This window comes from Gopherus flavomarginatus, chromosome 5, assembly GCF_025201925.1.
Source record: "Gopherus flavomarginatus isolate rGopFla2 chromosome 5, rGopFla2.mat.asm, whole genome shotgun sequence".
Classification (NCBI taxonomy): Eukaryota; Metazoa; Chordata; order Testudines; family Testudinidae; genus Gopherus; species Gopherus flavomarginatus.
The window spans coordinates 40,850,910-40,870,536 of record NC_066621.1 but is presented as its reverse complement, the minus strand read 5'-3'; the positions used below and the strand labels follow the sequence as shown (position 1 = coordinate 40,870,536).

The window sequence follows — 19,627 nt, the reverse complement described above, 5'->3', positions numbered from 1 at the left end:
TTATTAGGATTAGTGCCGTGAGGCTGCAAAGAATACACTATCGAAATGGAACATTTGTCACGGACCCCTTTCAGTTCCCCTTGCTGGATACCCACCAGCTGGTACTGAGGGGAAACCCAGCTTGGACCCCCAGATGTTTAAGCTGCCAGAGACTGAATGGAGCCAGTCACTGCTGCAGTCTCGGGGTTCCTAGGCACACAATCAGGGTGTAGGAGCTCTGCCTAGCGCCCTTTCTGAAGAACTAGAACCTGCTATCTAGCTGCCTCGTCCCTGGGCTCAGGGATGACTGTTCAGTCTCTGCTGTAGCTTAAACACCCCCTGTCCTAGAATGCCAAAGAACAGCGTGAGCCTTCTGGGTTACAGCCGAACTCCCCCACAGGGCCACACAGTATGTGTAAAGAATGTAACACAGAGAGGGACACTCTGAACCAGATTCTAACACTGTAGAGCTAATGCTTCACTAATAAAGCACAAGCTTGTTTAGAAAAGGACACACATCCTAACTTCAATGAACCTCACTAGCTCATCCTTTCCTTGGGCGTCCTCTGGGGTACCCATCTGTGTTCAGACAGATTGCTCCTCCCTCTCCTCATCTAGCTCCTACATGCAGCTCCTCTCAGATCTAGCTGGTCAAACATGGCCAGGTAGAACCCAAATAGAGCAGCTTCTGCCCTTTTATAACCATCTTACCCTCTGTCAGGTTACCTCATGATCAGTCTCTTCCGATGACCAGATACCCCTACCAGGCAACCACTCCTTTTCTTCCCCATCAACAGAAAGTTTAGATGGAAAATTTTCAAACACCCCCAACAAGGAACAAATCCAAAGCTCATTGAAGCCAATGAAAAGGCTCTGATTGACTTCAGTCAATATTGGTTCATACTGCAGGACTTTAAGTGGAGATATTCAAAAGGCATCAAACTCCCATTCCAGGGAGTTGTCCAGGGAACTGGATGTCTAACTGCTTATATAAAATGTGTATTTGCTCATGGGCAGTTGTCAATTGCACTGTGGGGTTTCCAATCCTGTGTTAAAAATGTTGAAAGGAAAATAGCAGTGGAAGCAAAATGACTTTGGCCCACACACACATTGCCAGTTTAAGAACATCACAATGTTAATCAATAGAGTAACTTTGACGTCCTTTTATAGACTCATAGACTCATAGATTCTAGGGTCAGAAGGGACCAATGTGATCATCTAGACCAACCCCCTGCACAAAGCAGGCCACAGAACCCTACCCATCCACTTCTATAACAAACCCCTAACCTATATCTGAGTTATTGAAGTCTTCAAATTGTGGTTTGAAGACCTCAAGCTGCAGAGAATTCACCAGCAAGTGACCCATGCCCCAAACTGCAGAGAAAGGTGAAAAACCTCCAGGGCCTCTGCTAATCTGCCCCGGAGGAAAATTCCTTCCCGACCCCAAATATGGCGATCAGCTAAACCCTGAGCATGTGGGCAAGACTCACCAGCCAGCACTCAGAAAAGAATTCTCTGCAGTAACTCACATCCCATCCCATCCAACATCCCATCACTGACCACTGGGCATACTTATCTGCTGATAATCAAAGATCACTTGCCAAAATTAGGCTATCCCATCATACCATCCCCTTCCATAAACTTATCAAGCTTAATCTTAAAGCCATATATGTCTTTTGCCCCCACTATTCCCCTTGGAAGGCTGTTCCAAAACTTCACTCCTCTAGTGGTTAGAAACCTTCGTCTAATTTCAAGTCTAAACTTCCTAGTGTCCAGTTTATACCCATTCATTCTTGTATCTACATTGGTACTAAGCTTAAATAATTCCTCTCCCTCCCTAATATTAATCCCTCTGATATATTTATAAAGAGCAAGCATATCCCCCCTCAGCCTTCTTTTGGCTAGACTAAACAAGCCAAGCTTTGAGTCTCCTTTCATATGACAGGTTTTCCATTCCTCGGATCATCCTAGTACCCCGTCTCTGAACCTGTTCCAGTTTGAATTCATCCTTCTTAAACATGGGAGACCAGAACTGCACACAGTATTCCAGGTGGGGTCTCACCAGCGCCTTATATAACGGTACTAACACCTCCTTATCTTTGCTGGAAATACCTCGCCTGATGCATCCTAAAACAGCATTAACTTTTTTAATGGCCATATCACTTAGGCGGCTCATAGTCATCCTGTGATATGCCAATACCCCAAGGTCCTTCTCCTCCTCTGTTGCTTCCAACTGATGCATCCCCAATGTATATCTAAAGTTCTTATTATTAATCCCTAAGTGCATGACCTTGCGCTTTTCACTATTAAAATTTCATCCTATTACTATTACTCCAGTTTACAAGGTCATCCAGATCTTCCTGTATGATATCCCGGTCATTCTCCGTGTTAGCAATACCCCCCAGCTTCATGTCATTCGCAAACTTTATTTGCACATTCCTGCTTTTTGTGCCAAGGTCAGTAATAAAAAGGTTAAATAAGATTGGTCCCAAAACCGATCCTTGAGGAACTCCACTAGTAACCTCCTTCCATCCTGACAGTTCACCCTTCAGTACGACCCGTTGTAGTCTCCCCTTTAACCAGTTCCTTATCCACCTTTCAGTTTTCATATTGATCCCTATCTTTTCCAATTTGACTAATAATTCCGCATGCGGAACCATGTCAAATGCCTTACTGAAATCGAGGTAAATTAGATCTACCGCATTTCCTTTGTCTTTTATGTTATGGCACTATAGCTCCATTCCATTTTGCACATATATGGAAAAATCATAAGCAGTATTCCTAGGAGCACAAGAAGAGGATTTAAGTGATCAATGATTCAGACAAAACTTCCCTGGACTAACCAGCGCATATCCAGTATGAATATTCAAATGTCACAGTGTGTGAGCAAACTTGCTAGTTCTATGAATATTGATAGCCCCATCACACTGTGACTTCATAATGTGTACTAGTACATCACAATCATACAGCTTTATAAATTGATTGGACTACATTCGTTCTTGATCTGTCCCCGTATTTTCAAGGGAGTTACTTCAAGGATGAACCTGTCTCAAGGTTTACAAAGTCCAAAGAAAGCCAAACAAAGCAGACCATTGATATAATTTCAGGATTGCCATAGAAACTCTTTCATGGGTTGGAGAGAAGATAAATAAATAAATAAAATGCCCTACATAAAGCGACAACAGTTTTCAATGAGTAAAACCAGTGGTTCTCAGAATTCTCTGGCCTGTGACCCCATGTTAAACAGAAAAAAGGGTTTGAGATCCCTATTAAGTTTTGGGATGCTCCCCTTCCATCTAACCGTGAAGACAGAGAGGCTGGTTGTGATGATTGGAAACAGCCTCCTATGTTGAGAACTCAAGAGTAAAACAACATTCTCTTAATGTCGGCACGCTGCAGCGATGAGAAAAAGATGCTCTGATTTGGTGCAGGCTAGTTCTGCATGATAAAGGTCAACTCTGCGTTATTTGGACTAAGTCCCTAAGCTCACCATGGAGGACTTTTCTGGGGAATTTATTGTTATACATTCTGATAACATGACCTATCTACCTAAGCTGAGCTTTGATAATCATTGCCTCCATTCTGGTTGCTTTTATTCTGTATGTTTAACAGTGCCCTCCACTGGATGAAATCTCAGAACCCATGAATGATACATATGATCTTCTCATCCTCTCACCTGGACTCCAACCTGGCCTAAAACATAAAAGGCAACAGCAATTGTCCTTTAAGACAAATGTCAGAGCATCTTGCAGATTCTACATAGTGTCACAGACCTTCATTCATGGATCTTAAAAACACCAATTTCTAATGTTGTATTTGACTATGTTACATTATATTTTGTTTTGTACATCACATGGAGTGGCTGAGTCATAGAAATAAGGATAATGATATAGAGAACTCACTCTTCTTCCATCTGCTGTTTATTGGTTAAAATATAATAATGATTATAATTACCAAAAAAAATTCTTCCTGTATATCATCCTTTTAAAGGCACCATACACCTCCTTGTTTCTCAGGCTGTAGATCAGAGGGTTCAACGTGGGGATCACAAGGGCATAAAACACAGAGGTAATCTTGTCTTGGTCCATCACGTAGCTAGAACTGGGTCTTAAATATATACATATCAGTGTCTCATAAAACATAGTGACAACTGTCAGGTGGGAGGCACAGGTAGAAAAGGTTTTGTGTCTCCCCTTGGCAGAACGGAGCCTGAGAATGGCCACAAGGATGCACATGTAGGAGATTAGGACACCCAGGAAACTAGTCATTCCAATTACAGTAGAGAAAGTGAAAAGTACAAGGTCAGTGACATGGGTGTCAGAGCAGGACAGCTTCAGCATAGGGGGCACATCACAGAAGAAATGGTTGACAACATTGGAACTGCAGAAGGACAGACTGAATATAAATAGAGTTTGCACAACTGAATTCACAGAGCCACATACATATGTACCAGCCACATACAGGACACAGTGTCTCTTGGACATAATGGCTCTGTATAGCAGAGGATTACAGATAGCTTTGAAATGGTCATACGCAATCACAGCCAGGAGGCAACATTCGTTGGTCACAAAGAAACAGACAAAGAATAGTTGTGCCGCACACTCAATCAAAGGAATGGTTCTAGTCTCTGCTACAAAGGTCATTAGCAACCTGGGAGCTATGGCAGTGAAATATCCAATATCTACAATGGACATCTGGCTTAGGAAAAAGTACATGGGGGTATGAAGTCGGGTTTCAACCACGATTAACACTATCATCCCAAGATTCCCCATCAGGCTGACCACATACATCACTAGGAACAACATAAAGAGGGGGATCTGTAGCTCTGGATGATCTGTGAATCCTATGAAAATGAACTCGGTCACCGTGGTGTGGTTTCTCTCTGCCATTTATTCCAGAAACGCTCTCCTCTGCTGGTGAAAAAAATAAAGATTACAATTAATCACAGGCCAATAAAGTACTGAGTGCAGATCGCTCATAACCCCTGTGAAACAGAGTATGAACATAATACATCAAAGGACACTCCTAGGGAATGCTCTCTTTGTATTCCCCACATGCTTTCCATTAGAGATAGGACATGCTCCAGCTACAGAAATATTGTGTACTCTGTGTTAGGGTGACCAGATGTCCCTATTTTATAGGGACAGTCCCAATTTTGGGGGCTTTTTTTGCTATAAGCTCCTATTACCCCCATCCCCATCCCGATTTTTCACACTTGCCCTCTGATCACCCTACTCTGTGTTAAAATACATGAAACCATCCAGCGAGTCAAATCTTCTATAAAATAAGAGAGAGACAGATTGGGAGTCTGTAGTTTAGAAGGGAAGCAAATAATCTCCTATCAATGTCTGCAAATAATCAATGCTAGAGAGAGTTTATTCATTGTCATTGATTTTCTCTTCCTAATCCAAATAACCTCAAAGGGCACAAGGGATGCTCAGTGCCCCTTTTATATAGGTGCCTAAATATAGATTTGGGTGCCCAATATGAGGCAGCCCCAGTGGAAACATTTGGTATCACTGTCTGTGTAGCCTTAAAGTGTTCCTGTTCTATTGGAGTCAGTGTATGTTTTACAGACATTCTTTGTAACCACGTGCATGATTTTTCCTCCATGTTACAAATCCTCCTAGAGGTAATAACACTTGTAGGTGGTATGGATTGTAACTGATTCCATGATTACTTTTGACTTATAGATTCACAGAGCCTAGAAATGAAAAAATGCATCTCCTGGGGATAACTACTAAGTCAACCTGTGGAACTACTTGCCAGAGGATGCTGTGAAGACCAAGACTATAGCAAGGTTTAAAAAAGAACTAGATAAATTCATGGAGGACAGGCCCATCAATGGCTATTAGCTAGGATGGTGTCCCTAGCCTCTGTTTACCAGAAGGTGGGAATGAGCAACATGGGATGGATCACTTGATGGTTATCTGTTCTGTTCATTCCCTCTGGGGCACCTGGCATTGGCCACTGTCAGAAGACAGGATACTGGGCTCGATGGACCTTTGGTCTGACCCAGAATGGCCATTATATTTCTATGGAATTTCACTGCCACATGCACAAAGAGATGCTCAAAACAGAATAATTACGTTTCTTACCAGTCCTGGTGAAGGTGTACACTCAGTAAATTCCACTGTGGTTTGTATTTGGTGGAGGAAGATACGGGCTGGTTTGACTCCTCATTAACCAATTGACTTCAGCAGAGCTACTCTACATTCACACTAGTGTGACTGAGATCAGAATCTGGCCAGTGACATGGTAACACAGTGTGAGATGGGAGCAAAGCATCTCATGTCCGTTTGTAATCTTTAGGATAGAAAAAAAATGAGTTGGAGATAATTTTGAAGTTTCCTAGTTGGTGGAAAAACACAGGTCTCTGGGTTCTGCATATTCCTTCTGTCTTTACACCTGTGATAGACGAGTAAAAAGAAATGAAATTATTTTTAGTAAATATAGGGAACATAGGAATTTCCATACCAGATCAGACAAATGACGCATCAAATTCAGTATTGTCTATGCCAAGGATGGCCAACTTGAGCCTGAGATGTAGCCAGAATTTACCAATGTACATTGTGAAAGAGTGACAGTAATACATCAGAAGCCCCTCATCAGCTCCTCCGTCTGCCCACCTGCAGCTCCTCTGATCAGGACCTCCCCTTCCCTCCCCAGACCTCCTGATCAGCTGTTTCGTGGCGTGCAGGAGACTGTGGGCGAAAGGGGGAGGAGCAAGGGTACAGCAGGGGATGGGGCGGGAATGGGTGGAGTGGGGGCAGGGCCTGTGGCAGAACCAAGGATTGAGCAGTGAGCACTCCCCGGCACATTGTAAAGTTGGCACCTGTAACTCCAGCCTTGCAGTAGGTGCCTATACAAAGATCCACATATTAACTTCTGAGGAGCAGCATATGGCTGGAGCCATAGGTTGCCCATCCCCGGTCTATGCATTGGCAATCTTTGCTGTGTGCTTCAGATAGAGAGGCAAAGCCCTCCCAGTAGGAAGTTATTGAATAACATGCCTATAGAGGCCTTTTCACCCTACATCCAGGCAATTAGTGGTTGCCTCATACTCTGAAGCATGAAGGTTTACATCCCTTGCAAATGTCTGTCATACCTAATGTAACTGTTCTTAATATTTATACTATGAATCAATCCCTCTGCCTCCCCAAAATAAAACATACTAAAAACCTGCTTAAAAGACTTCATTAAGGTTGAAAAGTTCAGCAAATGAAAATTAGGAAATGCCAATTTGTGGGTGCCCATGCAAACTTAGTTCTGCCCTCTTGTGTGTTTGCATTAGGATAGTCTTTAATTACATTATCACATGCTGTTTTTTCTTAGAACCACTGGACCCCTTCCTTTTTCAGTGTATAGGACACAGTAACTTCTGGGTGACTGAGCAGACAACCTAAATGATGTTCTGTTAATGTAGTTTTGCATATGTAATTTCCTGGGTTTTTAAAAAGGCAGAACTCAATTCTGTCACAACACCTCCATTCGGCATCCTCTTGGTTTGCGCCTGTAACCACCTGCCCTGCATTACAGGCTTCTACCACTTGTGCTACAGGCCTTTGCAAGAGCAGGCAGTTTTCCTATAGATGACTGGGGAGATGTGTTGGATCTATGGGGAGTCCAGAAGCAGTCACTATTCCAGGTGCACCATTGTCAACATCTGCTAATTTTTTTGATGGAAACACGGGCCCATCTGCTTAGAATACAGGTATTATACCAACAGGAAGCTCAAATTTTGCTCACAATTGAAGCAAGGAAGGGGTAACAGCGGTTGCCAAAAGCTATAACTCAGCTAAATCTGAATAGAATTTCATGGGGAAAAAAAACAAAAACACAAAAAATGCTCTTCTCAAGTCTGAGGGCTTTCTCCCAACTGAATTTCCAAAGCTTGCCTCAAACAATGGAGGTGTTTTAGCTTCTCAAAAACAAGAATGCAAGAAGCTGTTAGAATGGAAAGTGCTCGGTAACCGAATACAGGGAACACGACCAGCTCCTCCAGTAGTAAATGCCGGATCCTTTTTTTGATTATTAAATATATAGAGCTGATAAAGGTGCTTGATTGTGTAACCTAAGCTTACACTTCAGAGCTCTCTGTCCCCCTCCAGAGGCTGGACCACACAGAGCTAACAAAACCAGGCATTTTAGATCAGGTAGTTCATTTTTTTCAGTCCCGAGGTCCTGGGCTTAATCCCCAGTGTCAATGACAAAACCAAGAGCATTGTGTTGCAAGTGCTATTAAGCTGAGGCTGAAATATTATGTTCCTCCCTAGAACAGGCACACAACCACGTGTGTGACAGAAAGTTTCCTGAGGGCTCTGTATCTGGTCCTCTTACCTGCTAGTGTGCATCAGCCTTGCCCTGCGGACTGCCAGATAGTATTATACGCTGGAATCTTGAGTTGCCTTTAATTTATGCTGTACCCATTCTGTGTGTAAATAGAGAACTTCAGTTCTTCAAATTGTCACTCCAGCACCAAATCATCTCTAGAATTTTTAAGGTAACACCACAATTCATCATGCAAAAGGACACATCTGACTCTAAATACATGAGATGGCAAAATAAGACATAAGAAAACAAGAGATTATATTTTATGTTTTCCTCTGTCTGCTAGTTATCTTACACTATATGATTGTTCTGCAAATAGATACTGTCAACATAAGTCATCCTGTAGCATCATGTACATTTTCCCCACTGTGTATTATTCCAAAGCAGAAAAGCCAAAAATTAATATCAAGTCAAAATATCTGAAAAACTAATGACAGGGAATCTAATTTAAAGTCCAAAAGATGGACAGAATATTTATTCCTACTCTGTCAAAGCTGAGTGGATTAAGCCTACCTGTAGAGAAAGGTATGTTATCACTGGATCCCAGTAGAAAGATGTGTGGCTGACAAGTGGTTTTTATTTAGTTCAGTGGCAACTGGGACAAAATCCCTGAAGGAGCATGAACCTCAGAAGAGATAGTTAATATATCTTTTATGTCTCCTGGAGGTTGGGGATAATAAATCACAGAGTCCAAAGTAGAACAGCTCCAACAGGAGAGACTGAGGAAGAACCACACCAGAATATTCCATACTTCAGAGGCTAGAGTACTCACAGGAGAGGTGGGAAACCCATGATCAAATCTCTTCGCATGTGACATAGAAGAGCTTGGCATCTCCATGCTCAGAAAGAAGTAGCAGTTTGCATACTCAGAGGCTGAAACAGGTACAAAGGAGCTTTTACTGCAAAAATATAGGTGCCAAGTGAGTTTAGGTACCTATAGCATTTGGCCTCACCTGAGTGGGGATTTCAGGAATAGCAATGGCATTGGTTCTGGACTCAGATGTCCAAAGTGGAAATTAGATTTAGAAATACAGGTTTCATCTCTGCCACATGCCAACTCTCAGATCTGGCCTACAGCCAAAAGATTTACAGGTATTGCTATATCTGCTAGGGATGTGCTTGTCTACTGATATAGTTATACTAGTATAATCATCAGTGCTGATGAAGTTATACCAATATAAAGGTGCCATATACTGGAATAGGTCCACAGATTACAGGCCAGACAGAACCATTATAACCAACTAGTCTGCCATCCTGTGTAATACAGGCCATAAAGGAAATTTTGAAAGTCTTGAATCCCTAATCTTTGCATCACCATTCCCTTTAGCAGGGATCATGGACTAGCCAGTGCACCACAAAGCTCCCTATCACATTGCATGAGTGCTTTCTCCCTATAGTTACCCTAGAATAAAACCTTTACCCTGCTGCAACTGAGGCTATGCTACAGGGTAGAGCTGAGTGAAATTCAAATGGACTTTTCAACATGTGTCTGCATCCCAAATCAAGGCTAAAAAGTCAAAACATGAACATTTTGAACAGAAAGGAAATTCTGAAAAATATCCATTTGGAAATGTCAAAATGTTTTGTTTTGATATTTTTGATCAACATGAAACACTGACATTCCAAAACTGAAATGCTTCATGTTGGTGTCTTGACCTGACTGAGGCAGGCAGCAGCCTTTTAAGATTGATGTGTATTTATTTGGAAAATTTCAGTCTGATTTGCCATTTCTGAGACTGAAGCTAGGGAAAAAAAAGATGTTGTTTTGCCCGTATTAAAATATATCTATCTGGTGCCTTTTCCTCTGAGAAGCTCTGGTGACCCGCCCCCCGCAGCTTTGCAGCAGTGACTCGAAATTTGATAGGGTGGTGCCTTATGTATTTCCCAGGAAAATCAGCCCAAATTTTGACTAATTTTAAAAATTGCTGTTCACAGGATCAATTGAGATTTGCTAGAGCTTCCTAGTTTAATCCCCTCAAGATCCCATCTGCCCTGGGCAGGCAACATCCCAGGGATTCCAGAGGCTGAGAAGAATTTTCACAGCAATTCTAGATCTGGGCTGTTGCAGGTCTCAAACTAGGCACCCAAAATTAGCAGCAAGTTTTGACCTTAATTTCTCTGTGCCTCAGTTCCCTACCTCACAAAGGTATTTTGAAAATAAGTTCAGACACTACAGTGATAATCACCATGGAAAAGCACATGAGCAAAGTATGAATTCTATCTTCAGAACAAGGCTGGAAGAGTTTTAATAAGACCTGGTGTAGCAAGGCCCTACAGGTCCCTCTTGCCTCCTACCAGGCTAAAAAAGGTCACTCAGAAACCCTGGGGTTGAGTAACCACTGGTGTCATTCACTTACAGGTTCTGTTCCTACAACTTTTCCGCCATACACAGCTTGGGTTCTAGAAGAGCTTCACTCTTTCTATCCCCCACTCCTTTAGCCTCCCTCCAGTTTTGGCTTCTTTCTTCCCAGCCATTTATATAGCCCCAGGCTAACTGGATGGGTAACTGTCTCCCATTCACCAATTAGCTGCAGGTTTTTCTAGCCAGCTCCAATATGCTTCCCTTAATGGGAGCTGGCGTGACAGAGGGCTGAGTCAGCAGCTCTTGCCCAGCCCCCTATCATACCTGGGACCACACACTGAATGATGAGGCTAAACCAAAATCCTGAACAGCTGCTCTCAAAGTGGGCCCTGTCCATTCTTTGCACTCAAGCTGGCTGGGAGCTTTTTAATAAAATGGATTTTCCACCAAGAATACGGATTTGCCAGATAGAAATCTTTTAGTTGGAATGTCTCAGTTTTGATTAAATATTTCTCAGGTTCAGGATGGAATCTCTGGTTAACCTCTGGAGACATAGAAAGAGCGACCCCAAAATAGCCAAATCCCAGCTATCAGGGCACTCACCTGGGATGTGGGAGACCCCTATTCAAGTCACTTCTCTGCCTAATTAAGGGCAGGGAAATAGATCTATGTTTCCAATATCACAGGTGAGTGCCCTAATGTCTGCCCTATTTTCTATTCTATGGTGCCTCTCTATCTCTCCTTTTGGAGCTGTTCCACTTTGTATGAATAATAAAGGATCCATTGGGACACAGAGAGAAAATCTATCTTGATAGCCCAGTGGTTGTAAGCCTGATCTGGGATGTGAGAGACCCAGGTCCAAGTGCCTGATTTGGAATGGGGTCTTGCATCTGAGTCTCCCTGGTGTGACAGTATGAACCACGTGGGGGAACAATAAAACAACAAAAAAACCAAGCAGCTAACTCTAATTATCTACTCCTCTCAGTGACTGTTGTGGGTAGGAGGAGTCTGGGGGCTATGTAAGCCAGACCTAACTCATTCCAGAAGAGCTAAGTGTAGAGGCAATATGCAAGTTGGGTGGAGTTTGAAGGGGGAGGGGGAAAACAAACAAACAAAACAACATAGCTTGAAAAAGGGGAAGTAGGAGTTGTGAACAGTGTGTGTGTGTGTGGAGGGGAGAGATAGTGAGTTTGGAGAAAGTTAGGTATGGCCTGGGGATCAGCATCCACAAGAAACTGTGGGTCTGCCTAGAGCAAAGCGAGCTGTGGGGAATGGTACCGCAGATATGTATGCTGACAAACTGTTGCACCCCTTTCTGTAAATGTTACTACATTCTCTCCAGCATTCTTTCTCCCCCAACCTTTTCTAGGGTGGTCAAGTCATTTTGACTCACCAGGCAATTGCTTGGTGGCATTTTGAGTGGTGGTATCTGAGGTTTAACTGGAGGGCTAAGTCACATTAGTGACTGTCAACTGGTCTCCCTGGAGCTGTTGAAAATCCACTAGTTCATCCCTGTGGAAGTAAAGAAAGAACTGGCAGACATTTTAAGGGGATTTCAATGCAAACAGTCCCTTCAGTGAGAAAGAATCAAGCTGGCTCTAACTCTAATAACGTGAGATTTGTAGAAGTGAGGATTGTGTGAGGCGAGTGGGAAAGAACTGTGTGAGAAGTTGTTGCTACCTTGTGTTAGATAAAGTATGGAATGTAGACAAGTCTAAATAGATGTGAGAAAAATAAGATATCAGGATGACCTATGTATAAACAAAATGTAGCTGTTGCCATTATTGTATGTAACAAAGGTATAAATGCTTGCTGTAATTATTTACCTGGAGAGAGACCTGTTTAGCTCTCTCCCTCCACACAATTGCTAGAGATAATAAAGTATCTGACTTGCTGCACCCAACCTAAGAGTGAGAACTCTGTTTTTCTACTACATCCCTTATCCTAGAAGAGTGCCCTAACCACTGAGCTACTGGCTATTCATAGGTCAGGCTTCTGTCTCTCATTTTCTGTGAAGTTTTTCCAGAAGACCAGGTTTCATCCCAGTGTAGAATGGGGAAAATATTTTGAAATCTTGAATATACCCAGGGGACAGGAAATTATTTTCCCACCTCTGTCTAATCTGTACCCACTCATAATATTACCACTTAAAATAATTATCCTTTAAAACAATTGTCAAAGTTAGGTTTTCAGACCTACACCACTGCCACAGAGATTAAGGAATATGCAAGCTGAAATCACACTCCTTGGAATGGCACATAGATATACTCAAAGAGGGAAGAAAAAACTATTTTTAGACCCTGTTAGAGTCCTTATGTTAGTTATCACTTATGATCACAGAATCATAGAATATAAGAGTTGGAAGGGACCTCAGGAGGTCATCTAGTCCAACCCCTTGCTCAAAGCAGGATCAATTCCCAACTAAATCATCCCAGCCAGGGCTTTGTCAAGCCAGGCCTTAAAAACCTCTAAGGAAGGAGATTCCACCACCTCCCTAGTTAACCCATTCCAGTGCTTCACCACCCTCCGAGTGAAATAGTTTTTCCTAATATATACAACCTAAACCCCCCCTACTACAACTTGAGACCATTACTCCTTGTTCTGTCATCTGCCACCACTGAGAACAGTCTAGATCCATCCTTTTTGGACAATGCAGATGATTCTTAGGGAGAACTAATTGAACAACATCAGAATAACCACTGCATGGGCCTCTGACAAAATGCCAAGATGGAAACAGACTATCACCTAATATACTATTGTTTTCATTCTCCAGTTGGTGGAGATTGAATTGTCTATAGAAGATAGATCAAGAACATCTCTTCGCGGGTCTCATAACACAAGAACAGGAGAAAAATCAATCAAGTTTAAAGTTAGGAAATTCAAAATTAAGATAAGGAAGGTAATTTTCACAAAAAATGTATGATTTTTCTAGGCAACGCATTGCCACAAGAAGTAATTGTGGTCAAGAATTTAGTGATGTTCAACAAGGGATAGGCTGTTTATATGCATATGCAGAATATCAAGAGTTATAATTAAAGAAAATATTTCTGGGAGAGAGATTAAATCTCATGCTTGAAGGTTTAAACTAATCTCTGACTATTGGAGATTAGGAGGAGACCTAATGTTGGGGGCAGCTTCTCCCACATCTGCCTACTGTGAGGTTCTTACACTTTCCTTAGAGCATCTGGTATAAGCCAATGTCATAGACAGGCTATTGGACTAGATAAACCTTGTGTCTTATCCTGTTTGGCAATCCCTATGTTTCTGAGACAGAGGGGAACCGATAGCTTCTACAGGTTAGTTCAGTCATGGAACAAGATTCTCCCTCAGAACTTCCCCAAACTCTGCAGAGTTATGGTTGGGGTTAAGGTTGGAAAGCTGTGAACATAAGACAGTTCACACTTGCCCCTGGGGATGGATAATTTGATGTACATCTGTAACACTTATAGACCTCGGTAGGCAGGTGTCATAAACAGATGATTAAGAGTTAATGTCTCTTTTACCTGTAAAGGGTTAAGAAGCTCAGTGAACCTGGCTGACACCTGACCAGAGGACCAATAGCAGGACAAGATACTTTCAAATCTTTGGTGGAGGGAAGTCTTTGTTTGTGTTTTTTGTTTTGTTCGTTGTTCGCTCTTGGGGCTAAGAGGGACCAGATGTATACCCAGGTGTTCCCAATCTTTCTGAATCAGTCTTTCATGTTCCAAACTGTAAGTATAGCCAGGTAAGGCGGATTAGTCTTATGTTTGTTTTCTTGACTTGTAAATGTATCTTTTTGCTGAAAGGATTTTTACCTCTGTTTGCTGTAACTTTGAATCTCAGGCTAAGGGCGGGGATGAGTCCTTCTAGTCTATATGAATCTGAGTACCCTGTAAAGCATTTTACATCCTGATTTTACAGAGATAATTTTTACCTTTTCTTTCTTTAATTAAAAGCTTTCTTTTTAAGAACCTGATTGATTTTTTCCCTTGTTTTAGAATCCAAGGGATTGAGTCTAAACTCACCAGGGATTGGTGGGGGAAAAGGAGGGGATGGTTAATTTCTCCTTGTTTTAAGACCCAAGGGGTTTGGCTCTTGGGTTCCCCAGGGAAGGTTTTGGGGGAACAGAAGTGTGCCAGACACAGACTTTTGGCTGGTGGCAGCGTACCAAATTTAAGCTGGTAATTAAGCTTAAAAGAGATCATGCAGGTCCCCACTTTTTGGATGCTAAAGTTCAAAGTGAGGGAAAAAACCTTGACAGCAGGATTGAACCTGGGACCTCAGCAGCATTGACCATTGGACTCAATGGAGATTTTCCATGGACTTTCCAGTACCATAGATCCCAGTCCTGGGCATTCTTACGTGATTGCTTCAATTTATGCATGTGAGTAATCCCTTTGACATCAATTGGACTACTCACATGAGTAAAATTAAGCACGTGCACATGTGTTTGCAGGATTAGGGAACTTGGAAAGCACAAGCAAGGTGCTCAACACAAATGCTTCAAAGACAACCGAAAACAGAATCTCAACTCATGCAACATGAATACAGATCAGTTTGAAGACACAGCCAAGGAGAGACCTGAAAGGACAGCAACTATCAAACAGTTTGAGAAAGACGCACAAGAAAAACTGATTGAAAAAACGGTCAAGCATCAGGCCAAGTCTTCAGTGGGAGCCTGCGTATCTCTAAGTGACATCCATTTAGAATCTTGATCCTCGCAGATCGGGCTTTACAGCCACAAGGGAGCATGTGAGATGCCATGACGTCACTGCTGGATACAATGGATGGCCATACATTTTCCCCCCAGATGTGTTCAACGCTAATGTCTGATGATCACAGAAATTTGAGTCTGAGAATTTTAAGATGTTTCAGCCAGATCTACAAAGGTACATTAGGTAACTAATTGCCATTTGAGACACATAAGTCCAACATTTAGGTGATCCTGAGGCTCAAAGGCACAAAAAGGCTGTTGGATACCTAGTTCTCAGAGATGCTCATTGGGAGCTGAGTGCTTAACCAACCTTTGTGCTTTTGGAATATCCCTCCTCTGGCTATGTCTATACTTCCATGCATAGTTGGATAGTTGACTCTGTACATGCTCCTGCATATTCCTCAGAACTGCATGTAGTGTCCACATACACTGTGCTGGAGAGAGGTCAAACCCTGTGTAGAGGCATATACCTGCATCCACACTGCCACTGTTGTTATGCCAGAGCAGCACTACCACTTCAGAGCCAGTATCCCAGGTTCTGTGCCTCACAGGAGACACTCTAGGAACTGCCTGTCTGAGTGCCGTTGCCACGGCCAATCCCTTTTACACATTTGCCCATGGCAGTACCAGCTCATCGCTCCCTCTGGCCATACTGGGTGGAAAACATGGAAGGATGGTGGTTCTGCTCCTACTCCTTGTTAGCAGGCTTTCTCTTCACCCTCTCACTCCCCTGGTTCTTGTTACACAGACAGAAAGCTAACCAGAAGTCCAAAGTGCTGATAATGCAATGTTTATTGGAGTTAGTTTCCAGCAAAAGTGTCCCATAACTCTGAGGTCACAGAGCCTTGTTTCCCAGCATTCTCCACCTCCTCAGTATGCACAATTATATCTGAAATGCACGTGCACAGTCCCACCCCTTACAAATTACCGTCACATTCCATTTCAGAGGGTCGTGGGTCTGGGGTCTTCATCCCACCCCTTCTGTGCCCCATGAGAGGGGTAAGGAGTGAGGTTGTGCTACAGTCAGGGGCAGGCATTTCTCTGGCCTTTTAGTGTTTTACCTTCCCTCAAATCCCCCTTTGCTTCTCCTGACTGGTTGCTTGCCTTGAGATGGGAGTTGAGGCCGTCTTCAAGTGTGTGCTCATATATTACACTCCCACCATGCCCAGTAACACTTTTACTGCTCTTATCAGTTCCCATTATACTAATAAACCCATCTGGCTTAGGCAAAAGCAGCATACATGGTGTCTGCCTTTGTCCTTAGTAAGGGTTCCTTTATTCACACATATTAGTAAGTGTGTGTGTGTGTATAAATCAAACAGGCAAACAAAACTTAAAATACTATCTCAGGCGAAAATACAAGCCAGGATCCTACGTTGGCACTCGCACTCCTAACACTTCTTCTTGAGGGACAAGTGTTCATGCAGTGGGGTGGGCCATTGGCAAGATGCTGGATGGAATCTGGACAGAACTTTCTGACATGATGATGAAGATGGCTGGCCATAATGGGTGACTGACAATCTCCTCTGGAGCCATGGAACAGATATGGTGACTGCCAGTATTGACAAGGTATGCCCATGGATGGACCCCCACCTCTGATCCAGAAGAACCAGTTTGGTGTTGTGAGATTGCATGATTTTGGAAAACTGGGATGACAAACAGTGGCTTCAGAACTTCATAATGAGGAAAAAGACCTCCTTGGGGCTGTGTGTGATGAGATGATCCCAACCCTCCAATGCCACAAGCCTCGATTTAGGAAAGCCATGCCAGTGACAAAGTAAATAGTTATTGCCCTGAGGAAGCCGGAGATACCTGACCAGCTCAGACAACTTTTTCAGTTCTGAGGAAGGACTGGAGGCTAATAATGATAAGATACAGGTAGTACTGTTTTGTTTGTTTGTTTGTTTAAATAAATATTTACAATGCATCAAGGAGGTGGTGGGAAAGGGGTATGGTTCCTTCCAAGGCCTGAGGAAGAGCTCTGTGTAAGCTCAGAAGCTGGTCTCTCTCTCACCAACAGAAGTTGGTCCATTAAAAGACATTATCTCACCCACCTTGTCTCTCTCTCAAGTTGAGAACTGGAAGCCTGCAAGGTGTATGAGCACTTTACATTCAGAAGTGAAAGATCAGTTATTGGCTTGGCTCTACTTATATGGCCCCAAGACCAGAGTATCTCAGAAGCTTTGATATATTTATCCTCACAACATCCTTGTGAGGTAGGGGAGCGTTAATATCCCCAATTTGCAGGAACAGAAAGACTAAGTGGTTTGCCCTATGTCACATGGGAAGATTGTGATGGAGAAAGGAAATGACCATGTCTCCTGAGTATCAGGCTAGTGTTCAAGCCAACAGAGGGATTGTTCAGGTTTCTTGCATGAGAAAAATAGCTGGTTCATTTTGAAAAAAGAGATACAAGAATCATCAGGGAGTTTGCACAGGTTTTGTAGGCAACACAATTGTTGGTGGTTATTGCCAGGGGACATGAAAGATGTTCTAATAATCCCACCTGTGCCTGGCCTCATGTTCAGACTTGGCAGCACTCCAAGGATTCTGTCCCAATATGCCACAAAAATAAATATAAACAACTCCTCTGACCTATAAAAACAATCCCATTTGGGATCAAGAACATCAGACATCTCCCTCTTGTAGGTTTGTTTTGTTAAGCTCCAAAGGAGATGGTATAAATTTTCTCCTTTGGTTCCGACATGTGGATACAATTGTCATTTAGAACTAATTCACATGGAGCTCAGACTCACTGAAATCAGAGTCCTGATTATCTGAACAGCACATTTATATTGTTTTTTTCTGTTGCAGAATAAGCACAGTGACAAGGGAAATGATGCCCATGCCGCTCGCATTCTGAGAAAGAGAAGTGATTACTTAGGTAAGAATAAAATATTGCAAAATAAAGGGCATCTCAGAGTATTAAAACTTTTATTTCTATTTTTTTAAAATGTATTTTGATTGTAAAGAAATGTGTCCAGTCGGCATATTTGCCGCATGTGTCTGGAGATCAAGGATGTGGACTGTTTCATTAATTTTGTACAGTGATGAGGTGCAGGTGATTGACTGACACCATCTGAGGATCTAGTGTTCTTAGAATATCTACCTCCAGAATAGTCACTGTAGCTCCACTGAAGTCAATTCCCATTCATGCTAGCTAAAGATCTGGCTCATCACTCTTTATCCACAGCTGAATCAGGAACCTCCTGCTCCACTTGTCCATTTTCTAGATTGATATTCTCTCGAAGTGGGAGTAGTCACACAGTCAGACTGCTGAAAAAAAGGAGCAGTGTCCCATTGTCACAGCCAGTGCATGTTCTGGTGTATGGCGTAGAAAAGGCACTTTCAAAAGACATCAGTCTACCTTCTTCCCTGTAGATATACATCCTGAAAAACAATCTTTAGAAACATCAAAACTAGAGATGGTCAAAACAATTTTGATGGAACAATTCTGTCAGAAAATGCAAATTTGACAAAAAAAGAACATTTTGCAGGAATACGTTGATTTTGATTAAATTTTGGATGGGAACACGTCTAACTAAAATATGTATTACTTTCTCATTTTGATAATGTCAAAATGTTTTGTTATGATTAGGTAAAAATGTTTCATTTTGAGTTTATCATATTGTTTTATTTCATATTTACTTTTATATTATATTAAAACTTTAATCTATATTATATTACAATATCTTACATTACATTATTGTTTTAAAATTCCTGAAAAAAATCAAGATTATCAAAAATATCTTTTCGATGTTTCTGAACTGAAATTCTTGTTTGAAATTTCCATTCCCGGGTAAAGTTTGAAATGTCAACATTTCATTCTTATTTGGAATTTCAAAATTTGGATTTACCCACGGAATGGAAATTTTCTTTTCTAATGAGCTCTAATCAAAACCAATAAAGAAAATGTGTAAGGTCAGATTCACCAAGGGACTTAGGCATTGGAATGCTCAGTGTTATACTGCCTAACGTTTGGGTCCCTAGAAAATTTCCAGGATTCACAAAACCTGAGCTAGGACCCTGGATCCCCTATGCCATGAGGGGGGAGAGAAAGCTGATTAGGAATGGGATCCCCAAAAGCCAGCATGCTGAGTGGGGAGCTCGCCAATGGGAGAACGTCCCTAGTTTATGTTTTCTAATGTGCGTTACTTTGCATTATCAACACTGAAATTCATTTGTCATTTCCTTGCCAGATTGTAAAGTTTTGATCGCTCAGTTTTGTGAGTTCCCTCTGTAACTCTTTGCAGTCAGCTTTGGATTTAACTATCTTGAGTAGTTTTGTATCATCTGCAAGTTTTGCCACCTCGCTGCTCACC

General features: G+C 42.2%; 1 protein-coding gene across 1 annotated transcript; it reads right to left on the bottom strand.

The window, feature by feature from the left end:
• Positions 1–3,929: 3,929 nt before the first annotated feature.
• LOC127051070 (olfactory receptor 1019-like) lies at positions 3,930–6,124 on the bottom strand. Its single transcript, XM_050952950.1, has 2 exons — positions 6,078–6,124; positions 3,930–4,892 (listed from the first exon to the last, which is right to left on the bottom strand). The coding sequence occupies exon 2, from the start codon at positions 4,866–4,868 to the stop codon at positions 3,930–3,932; it is 939 nt and encodes a 312-aa protein (XP_050808907.1). The 5' UTR covers positions 4,869–4,892; positions 6,078–6,124.
• Positions 6,125–19,627: the final 13,503 nt, after the last annotated feature.

Bases quoted from the DNA above. Each gene is read 5' to 3' on its own strand.
- LOC127051070 (XM_050952950.1), bottom strand. From the start codon at position 4,868: ATGGCAGAGAGAAACCACACCACGGTGACCGAGTTCATTTTCATAGGA.